General features: G+C 36.4%; 1 protein-coding gene across 1 annotated transcript; it reads right to left on the reverse strand.

Moving 5' to 3' along the window:
- Positions 1–2,430: 2,430 nt before the first annotated feature.
- Positions 2,431–9,049, reverse strand: LOC124367321 (cytochrome P450 18a1). The gene is made up of 6 exons (XM_046824051.1): positions 8,698–9,049; positions 6,576–6,697; positions 5,634–5,900; positions 5,105–5,526; positions 4,361–4,536; positions 2,431–3,830 (listed from the first exon to the last, which is right to left on the reverse strand). Exons 1-6 carry the CDS (start codon positions 9,047–9,049, stop codon positions 3,586–3,588), a joined length of 1,584 nt encoding a protein of 527 aa, XP_046680007.1. The 3' UTR covers positions 2,431–3,585.
- Positions 9,050–10,652: the final 1,603 nt, after the last annotated feature.

Below are 10,652 nucleotides of genomic sequence, written 5' to 3' on the forward strand. Positions count from 1 at the left end.
ATTCTTATCGAAAATACGTTTGGAATCTTTAAACAATTCACGAAGAAGTGAACCGCTTCTCGGTAACCACGGTCCCCAGGTGTTTTATCTCAAACCCTACTATTATCTGCCAGTTATATTGATGCACCAGTGTAATCATGCGCTTTATAACCTGATAACGGCATGAACGATTAGCTGTATTTGAATCCGGTTGTTATTATCTCAGCAGGGGAGATGACTCGACCTTGGCTTCCTCAAGGGCGACATAAACTCTGGAGTGATCAAGATAATCTCTTTAAGGGTTGCAAAGGGTCATTAACCCATCTATCCATTTACGTCTGGAAGGTGGATGAATTGAAAGGAGCAACCAACAAATGGTGTTCTTCCAAAATACCCCAATTGATAAAGCCAACGTGTCGAAAATGTTCCTTTTTAGGTTAGTATGAATGGTTTGTATGACTGTAATGAATGAGTCAGTAAAATTTCTTTACGGTGGCCTTCGACATTCCTTGATGCCGCTTAAGGTCAAAAGTTTCTTATCAACAATTATTATTTAACGGTTAAATAACCGATTGTTCAAGTAATCCCACTGTAAATTTTTTATGTGGAATCCGAACTGAAGTGGTTCCGGTCTCGGCTGCATTGACATCCTGTTCCGCACGATGCTTTACTACTTCACCACCCAATATGACTTAGGATATATAAGAAGTTCATGTCATTCTGCCGTATTCCCCCAGACAAAAAGAACGGTCTAATAATAGTTCATCTCCATCTTCCAAATCCGATCTCAAAATTAGATCACAAAACTGGGCCATTAAATATATGAGTCATTATGTTAGTTCCCACGTTCTGTTTCCATTTATTTTGTTGGAATTTGGTAACCCTCTGACGACAGCACAATGCCACTTGTCACATTAGTACACGCATACTTAAGTGACCGCAGTACAGGAAGAACATACTTCCGATGGCCTGAAGGATTTAAAGTTTTGAAGACATTTCAGTAACTGGTATCAGGTATCACCTGAATTCCTTGGTAAATATCCAAACGTCGTGTATTCCAACAAGCTGTCCATGAACTTTGACTTTTCGCTTTCATTGAATTTCCATACGAAGCTCTACCACCGTTTTGTATCTTATTTCAACGTTTTACTTTGGTTGTGGCTGTAAGATGTGTGACAAAAAGGTGAGAATTAATGACCACTTATGAGGACCACACTTTGTATTAATTGATTGCGTTCTTCTATAATCGCCTAATTAATGCTTATGAACTGATCAAGAGGTAAAACTTATAATTGCATACAATTATTTGATTATTTCGTGGTTTTTCTTTTCCTTACTACACGCACACGAATATTACCTTATTTTTATTGGTGTTATTAAGGTTTCACATAAAACTATACAAACTATATATTATAAAACTACAAACACGGTACTAACGCGCTAGAGGTTGACATAACATGCTGGATATTTAAACATATAGCTATAAATAGTGTATGTATGTGTTTGTGTGTGTGTGTGTATATATATATATATATATAAAACAGTGTTTATATGGCTATAAATTATAGACATTACGAGGGATTACTAGTAACAAAACTTCATAACGATGCAAAGCAAGTTTACTTAAATTACATTACTCTCGTCAATATATCAAGGGTAATATATGGAGCAAATTATCATGAACTCGTTGAACTATGGATAACAATGGATACAGTGTGTATTTTGAAGCGCTAGGTTTTCGAAATAACGCTGATAGGTTATGACAGACTGATTAAAAATGAAGTCCAGTTTTCGCTACACCGGATTTATGAAAAAACTTTGGTAACGCTAAACATACCTCTTGAATTAAAAAGTGTTTTATATAAGCAATTCTTTGTTTAACATTTCTTACTGACGATGAATGATTTGAAAGGATAATAGGTTTTCAGAACACTACGTTTCGGGGATTGAAATTCTTTTGCGTGGTTATGTATCACGGTTTTTGACACCTGAAGAAGAGGGGAGACTTCAATCTTCGAAACGTTGTGCTCCGTTTTGTAACATATACCGTTATAAAGTGTCCGAAATCATGTCAACGTTTTACTTAATGAAAGTCCAAATTTTTAGTATTTGCAAAATTTGTAGTATTTGTACTTCCACAAAGTTTTACTCTATAATGAAACACTTTCAAGATACCAATTTGCTTCTTACCCGGTGAAATATTGGTGGTTTATTCTTTCACCCCTCCATTTTTGCCAAAACCGGTTTTTAAAATTTCAAAACCGGCTTCAGCAGGGGAGTGGGGGAATGTAGTGAGCGGGCGGCGCGAGTTACTACTCTTGTTGCAACATCTGGGTCGAGATAGGCCCAAAACTGGCACATTCTTCGCTGAGCAAAAAACTGCTGAGCGCTGATGTGGGCCAGGTTACATAAGAGGGCAATGGACATGGGTAGTCAAATAATGGACATGAGTCGCTTGGCGCTTGGATTGTATTTGAGAGACAGCTTGAGCAAGTTACAATTCATAGTACAGACAGTGGCAGTGGGGTTACAATGGTGAAACTATAAATAGAATTAAACTAGGTAAAGATACAAGGATAAATTTAAATAAAAGTAAGTACAAGTGATGGTACAATTGAGTGTGGTGAATTCTAGATCTCAATTAACATAAAGAAAAAAAGTGTGCAGAGAAAACAACAATTGAAATATAATTAAGTGTGAAATGAACCATACAGGAAGTGAGCTAAAAAGGAACAACTGTTATCAATTTGAACGTGGAATGTGAAGAAAGTACTTACTGCAAGAGCTCGTCAAATTAAACCAGAACAAAACTTGATAGCGGCTAGGTCAGCGAAAAAAATTATCAAAATCTACCATTTGTATAACAAATAAATTACTAAAATAGTTTTTAAAACTGAATAAATACGGCCCTGCTAGCAGCGAGGAACTTGTCAACCGAACACTGTGGTCCTAACCTAAAATAGACTTAACCTACAATAAATACAAAACATGTACATGATGACGCGATGTCAAAAGACAACCCTAGACTAGATATACAGATGGATGAACACAAAATGAACACAAATGGTGACGTGCACAAAGATTAGATAGATGATACTTCGTGTCACTGTGATGTACACAGACTCGACTATGTACACGAATGTGCTGCCTGTGATGCGAACCTAACATACGTCTTGTACTATGGCGATATAGGGTTAAGGCACTTTCACTGTTCAGTCCTTTTCCTTAAAATAGAACTCACTCCTTGAGATCACAGTTGTAGTCGAATAAAAATTACTAGAACGTAATTTTAACTTCAATACTATGTCTTATCAGCTTACTAATAGGTGCTTGTGAACTTTCAAAATATGGTTTAACTCATCGAATAACATTGAGTAGCAATGTTCTTAATTGCTGTAACTCTAATCATGTACTATATGTTTTTAGCTGAACGCATTGTAATGTTTCCAGTAGAATATCAACAACTACAACCATTTTTGAAAGTTTTTGGAACATCTAGCTGATAAAACAAAGTGTACAGGTTTCCTTAAAGTAATTAAAGCTCGAGACAGTTCATCAATTAAAGTTCGATGTGGCTTAAACTGTCCGGTAGGGGGTGGCGAGAGGCTAGTGGGAACCGACCGTGCGACTGGCGTGGTGTTCCGTCAAGAAATCCAGCTCACAACCCTCCAGCGGCCTCTGGGTCAGGGCGACCTTGAAGCTTTTGGGCGTCAGGGTGATGCCCGGCACGTACTGCACACTGGGAGGGGCGTGGCCCTCGGGAACAGCGAGGTGGAAACAGTGGAGGAAGGAGGAGAAGAAGAGGAAGAGCTCCATGCGTGCCAGGACGTCGCCCAAGCACATTCTCCGGCCTGTAAGAACAGAGAGGTTAGCTGAGTTGAGGATGATATACATAGTGCAGATAAAACATAAAGAAAAATCATTGGACACAACTATGAGCCTTGAGGTACACCGAGATTTTATTACCAACGAGGTATTAGGTGAATGTGTTGACTAAGAACATTAAAGGCTTGATCAAAATTCCCTTTCGAGTTGCAGAATTTTATAAACTGAGACATTTTTACTAAATTGAATTCATTGGAAATAATATCGATTAAAACTTGTTGTAATATTATTATTTTACTATAGTAGCTGCGTTTTTAGATGTTATAGACAATGTTGGTTTAATAAAATGAAAATACATTTAATAAAACCTTACAAGGTTAAAATTAAAATTCAGTCCGCGCCAACGAATTAGAACAATTTTAAGATTAATTATATTTAATCAAATTTAAATCGACCTTTCTTAGAATATTCTTGTTCTATTCTGTGAAATTAATGTATGTTCATAAATGAAAGTAAGTATCCATACTATAATAAGTAACACAAATAAACCACTTACCAACTCCGAAAGGAATGAAGTAATCAGGCTTGAACACTTTTCCCTCGGGGGTTAGGAAGCGCTCGGGGCGGAACTGGTTTGGTTGGTCCCAGAGGGTAGGGTCCATGTGTACAGCGTGTATGTGAGGGACAACCTGGACACCTTGGGGGATGGTGTATCCTCCCAGCTGGACATCTCTGCAACCAAAAGGTCAAGGTAAATGCTGAGCAGAATTAGAACAGTCAACATTGGCACTGAAAAGCCTGTGGTATTGACAGTAGCATTGCCGAAGACTTACTATAGTATGAATTTTAAAATCCCTTGAGTTTGAACTGGAAAGCTGTTTGTGGCAACATAATGTGCTAGCTCTGAGCTCACCCACCTTGAGCAAGGGTGGTCGATGAACTTCGGTTCAACAACTCCCTACAAGAGCATGCCTTGTTATGTATTTTGTTTTGGTAGTTCCCCGTCTGCTTACTAATATAGCGCAGGTCATTGAGTTCACTATGATGAATTTTTCTCTGGAGTGAATAGAGGAATTAAAAATTTTAAACAATAGTTATTAACGTTTTATCATTAAATAACAATAATGTTTTTTGTTAACAATAATGTCATGATGTACCTCTGTCCTCAGAGACACAGATTACGATTTCTCAGCAGCTGTTGGATAAAAAATAGTTTTCATCTTACAATCTTCCTGGTACTTTCAAGATTAGCCTGGTTACATTTTAAACGTGTATTAATTTTAGTAATTGAGATACTGACCTAGTCACTGCGTGTGTGGAGCCGAGAGGGACAACACTGCTAATTCTGAGAACCTCCCGGATCACACACTCTGTGTAAGGGAGAAACTCTCGGTCGCGGAGGGTTGGAAGGCGTCCTCGGCCCACCACCTGGTCCAGCTCCTCTTGGACAGTCTTGGCGATCTCGGGGTGTCTCAGCATGTACACCACACTCCACTGCAGAGTGGTCTTGACCGTCTCCATGCCCGCCGTGAACAGATCGCCGATCACCTGTTGGATCTGGCGGTCGGGGTCGCGGCCTCCGAACATCTGCCGGTCCTGGGATGAGCTCTCCTTGATCTCCATAAGGTAGGTGTCCACGATGTCCCGGATATTGGAGGGGTCGAAGGATTTCTTATGGCTGTCCACTGTCTCCTGGAAGAATTTCCCCATCTCGCTGCGGTTCTGTAATGGAACAAAATTGTGTTTTAGGAACAGTTCAGAATGTTCTTGGTGAATCATCTTAGCCATTCAAGGAATTGCAAAGTTCCATCAATGATCATCAAGCCTACCTGAGCGATCTTAGTCCTGGTCGCCAGAAGACCAGGCAGGTACCGCATGATGGGGATGAAGTTCACGTAGCTCATTCGGGCGAAGAGCTTGAAGCCCTCGGCGATGAGGTCCATGAACAGCTTGAACTGTGGGTCCTCCAGGGTGAAACGGACACTCATGATGATTGAGCAGATGACGTTGCTGATGGAGGTCGCCAGCACGGGGTTGAGGTCGGTTTCTGGACTGCGGTTCTCCACCAAACTGCGGAGGAACAGATGAACCTCTCTCTGTGGATAAATATTTGGATTGAGCAATGGGCGAGCGTCGAAAAATGGCACAAACAGTTTCACAATTACAATTAATACTAAGTGGAATACGTAAAAGATGCAAATCCAGGACGAATATGTGTTGAGAAAATAATCAGGATAACTGAATTCCGAACATTTGACATCGTTGTATGTGATAAGAACAGGACATTTGTGTTTTAAGGATTGGAAACTATCCTCTTCTTTAGTGTCAGAAAATACACAACGTGTAGCATGCACTAATGTATCACCTATGTATCAAAAATTTAACACCTGAAGAAGAGCATAGTTTCCAATCCTCGAACAAACATACCATTCCTGTTCTATTCTTGCGACATACAATGATTGTAAACATTCGAAATCCTGTTATCCTTTCCATTCTGCAATGTTAAATTTTAAATCAAGAATAACATCATAATAAATTATATTACCAATCAATTATTGATCTGTAATAATTCGTTTGTATAACGCGTTAAATTAACGGTTTCTAAATTTTAAAGTCATATAAGAAACTCATTTTTAAGCATTGGGGGTTTTCAGCAAACACCATTTACTTAGCTGTTACCTAAAACGCTAGAAAATTCTGAACTCCAAGTATTGCACTTTTTTGTGGAGGTTTCAAAATTTTATCCTTTAAGAAGTACTTTAGATCCTTACCATTATCCTGTTCTCCATGTGGGTCCTTCCGCTGTCGGTCAGAGTCATGCCGAACTTGCGGAGTTTCTCGTGCAAGAATCTTCTCTGATCCTTCCATAGGTTGCCATCGATGTTGATAACACCTGTTCAAGAAACCACAATGCAATGTTTCGGTTGTTTAATTTTCATATCCAAACAATCGATTATTATATTAATCGAATATGGGAGAAATGTCCGATATTTCATAATAATAAGTGCAACACAGAAGATTTTCCATCTTTTTCAGTACAAAGGCAAAGTTACGACAGGTCGATAGTTGGTTGTACAACCGGTGTTACCACTTACAATTCAGGCCTAGCTTCAGGTCTGCCAAGGACTTATTCTATCACGCAAAAGCCTACTTCCATTATTACATAAGCGGACCTAGTCCAGGCGATCATGACTGAGATAGACATTAATACCGGGCGAGCTTAGTACTTGGCTATTTAAAACACAAGACCACAATTTCATGCAATTGAATTATAATTCATACTGGCTCATTTTATTTAATCATATTTTCTAGAAAATTCCGATATTACGGTTTTATTAAACTTTAAACATTTTAAAATAACGTAGTATTAACAAATTTCAAACACGAATTATATAAATTAATATATCTCCAAATATTAAAAAAATTAACGTCATTTTACAATAACGTTCTAATTAGTTATCTTGACAGTATTTACAGAATATTGACAGCATTTATTTTTACAAAGTGTCTCGCAAGGACCTGGGTCACTGTAGAATTGATATTAATATGGACTCAAGAAAATCCCTTGAGGACATAAACTCCCTAAGTAAAACTTAAAATAAATATTATCTAATCAAGAGCAATTAAATTAATTACTATGAATTGAATTAAATTAAAGTGTAGTATGGAACTTTTAAATTTAGTTGTATTTTTTAAGTGGCTATGCCTAAGTTTAAGTGTTGCCTATACAGGATGTCACAATAATACTATAAGTTATTATCAGTAGACAAAAACCTTATAAAAAAGTAAGTTAAAAAATGTTTTACGCAGTCTAAAAGGTAAATCCGTATAACAATAAAGAAAGCAAGTATCTACTAAGTAAGTAACATTTCAGTAAGTATTATTTTAGTTTAAATTGATTTTATACGGACAAATAATTTGTAAGACTTTACATAGTAAAATAATTATTCAGTACAGTATAATAGACAAAATACAGTTTAATTATATCATTATTTGAAAAATAGGTTAATCTGTCTAAAAAAACTAAACTTCAACTTTACTGTGTCTTTAAATAACATTAATTTATAAATAGGATATGCAGTGTAATAATGTATGAAAATAGTTCTTATTATTATTGAACATATGTTTTAAAATGTATTTAACTATCCTATTTTGTCCTGAAATATCTTAATTCCCACGTCATAAACTAATTATTTTAAATAACATTAAAATGTTAATTATAAATAACGCGGTGTAACAGAGTTGTAAAGTTAGCGGCGATCTTGTATCTATATTGCATTCCCGATTTTTAAGGCGTCCGCTGCCGGACTGTCTTGTAGTTTTATTCTAGTTAATTTAATTTGTAACTATTTTTTAATCAGTAAAATAACATAAAATAAATAAATAACTACATTTTTAACATTAAGGTGTTGATAGAACAATGTACACGAAAAATATATGTAGAAAGAATAATTAAAGCAGACCTTTTAGAATTTTTAAACATCTTAGAACCGAAATGCGAATAAACACGTAGTTTTTTACAATTATTAAATTGTAACCTAATCGTTGATAAAATTCTACTCTTTAAAAAGTAAGTGTGAATGTTCGAAGGAAAAGAAAAATTAAGATTTTAAACTACTGTATATAGACAGAATATCAAGCAAAATTTAAAACTGTATGAATCGTATTTAGACATTTTTACAGAATATAAATAATTGTTTCTGAACTCAAATAAGCGTTTGCAAGAGTAAGTCTATTTATACAGATTGTTTGCTGAGTTGTCTTCTTTAAAAGTGTGGGAAGGTGTTCTCAATAAAGGTTTTCGAAATTAAATATTGTTTATTAACGCCTAAAGTTTAAAATATTTTTTCCTTCAATTTACATATTTCTAGTGTTATTTTCCAAGGTACTCACCATAGCCTCCTAGGATGTCGGTGAACTCCGACTGCGGCCTTCCGGTGAACTCCTCCTTCCGGAAAGCCTCCCTGATCATCTTGTAGTCGCTGAGCACGACGACGGTCTGGTTGCCGAGTCGGAGGCTGAAGACGGGGCCGTATCGTCTCGCCAGTTCCATGTAGTGGAGATGGGTATCGCCGCGGAAGAAGGGTAGGTAGCCGAGCACAGGGATGCCGTAAGGGCCGGGGGGTAGTCGTCGCATCCGCCACCACAGAGTCGCCAGACGGCCCACCACCAACGACAGCAGAAAGACGGACACTGACAGCAAGTCCAGGCTACACAGCCAAGCTAGAGTGCGCCACACTAACATGTTGACAAATACCCTGAGCTCCGCGCGCGCCTCCTCTTATACCCGCGGTGGTGGAGGGGGCCGCCTGCCGGCCCAGCGCTAGAGCCGCTATTGTTGACACCCCATTGTTGTCCATTGTATCAACAAGGTGCGGCGTGCTGCCTCTTTATGTAACTGCCAAAGTACCAGAATATTACAAAATTATTTATACACTAAATCAACCTGTATTTTTTTCGAGTTGAACTTTCTTTTTATTTTATTATTTTATATAAGTATAGATTATAATTTTTGAATGTAAAACAGTGACTGTTCTACACTAAAAGTATTATAAATTTACGGTTAGGTGTAAGAGAGGACTTAAAGTCCTAACCTCGCTAATTGAATATGTTTGTCTTTGTGTTCAATGAGGACGTTTTTTATTTCATTATTGTGATTGAAGAAAATTGAAAGGTTATAATATAGATTATAATTTTTGAATGTAAAACAGTAATGTAGGCCTAGACTATGCTGTGGCTCTGTTTTACACAAAAGTATCGCTTATAAATTTACGGTTAGGTGTAAGAGAGGACTTAATAGTCCTAACCTCGCCAATTGAATATGTTTTTCTTTGTGTTCAATAAAGACATTTTTCATTTCATTATTTAATCACGGTAATTGAAGAAAATTGAAAGGTTATAATATTGTTAGGTAGTTGATGTTAAATAATTTGTCAGTATGTTTGTTTTATTTCACAATTCCGTTGGATGAACTACACACTGCTGTAGGCAGAACTACACATAAGATAGAAGCCGACGATAACTGTAGTATACTCGTAGCAAATTCCGCAATTCAGTTCCATTGCAAATTTTATGAATTTTTGTATTATTTGTACGAATTATTATTAGTAAAATTAACCTCTTTAAACACTTTGAGGTTGTAAGTAATCTAATACGGTACTGTTTAAATCTTTTTGAACAGTTAAAGACTTGTGGTTATCGACTGTGATTTAGTATTTTAAATTAAGTAAAAACCATCAAGACTGGCACCTTTTTCTTTAAATGAAGAGAGGACAGATAAAAATATTACTATTATTACAATTTACCCCATTTTAACATATGTCTTATTTATTTTAAATTGAGAAAATATTCTACTTCTGTATTACAACTTTAATTTGTTTAAATAGGTAAAAACTAATTTTATAGTTTTAATATATCACCTATAAAATGATGATATACAATATCACCTGTTTAATATTAATATATACCACTCTTCTCTCAGGTTGCATGCAAAATTTCAAGCGTTCAGCTCATTTCATTAGGCTTAAATGTGTTACTGTGCCACATGATAAAAATATCATTTTATTATAATTAGTTTGTTTTTAAATTTATTTATTCTATGATTTTTCTTGTTGCTATCATGGTAAAAATGTCCTCTAACACTCAGCCAAATCACAATAGTCGATGCTGCTTGTGTAGGAATTTTGCTTCATGCAAAATTTCAAGTCTGCAGGCAAGTTCAGACAGACAAAAATATTTCCAGCCCCTGGAGTGAAGACTTCGCTAACGCTTACCTAGTAAATTATATTTCTATAGTAATATTAGGGTAACTCAGTGAATCAACGCTTATTTGATATTTTTTTATTGGA

The sequence above is a fragment of the Homalodisca vitripennis genome, chromosome 8 (genome assembly GCF_021130785.1).
Source record: "Homalodisca vitripennis isolate AUS2020 chromosome 8, UT_GWSS_2.1, whole genome shotgun sequence".
NCBI lineage: Eukaryota > Metazoa > Arthropoda > Insecta > Hemiptera > Cicadellidae > Homalodisca > Homalodisca vitripennis.

Coding starts and splice junctions, on each gene's coding strand:
- LOC124367321 (XM_046824051.1), bottom strand. CDS start 9,049: ATGTTAGTGTGGCGCACTCTAGCTTGGCTGTGTAGCCTGGACTTGCTG. Junction 5,901..6,575: donor ACATGGAGAACAGGATAATG/GTAAGGATCTAA, acceptor ATTTATCCACAG/AGAGAGGTTCATCTGTTCCT. Junction 5,527..5,633: donor CCAGGACTAAGATCGCTCAG/GTAGGCTTGATG, acceptor GTTCCATTACAG/AACCGCAGCGAGATGGGGAA.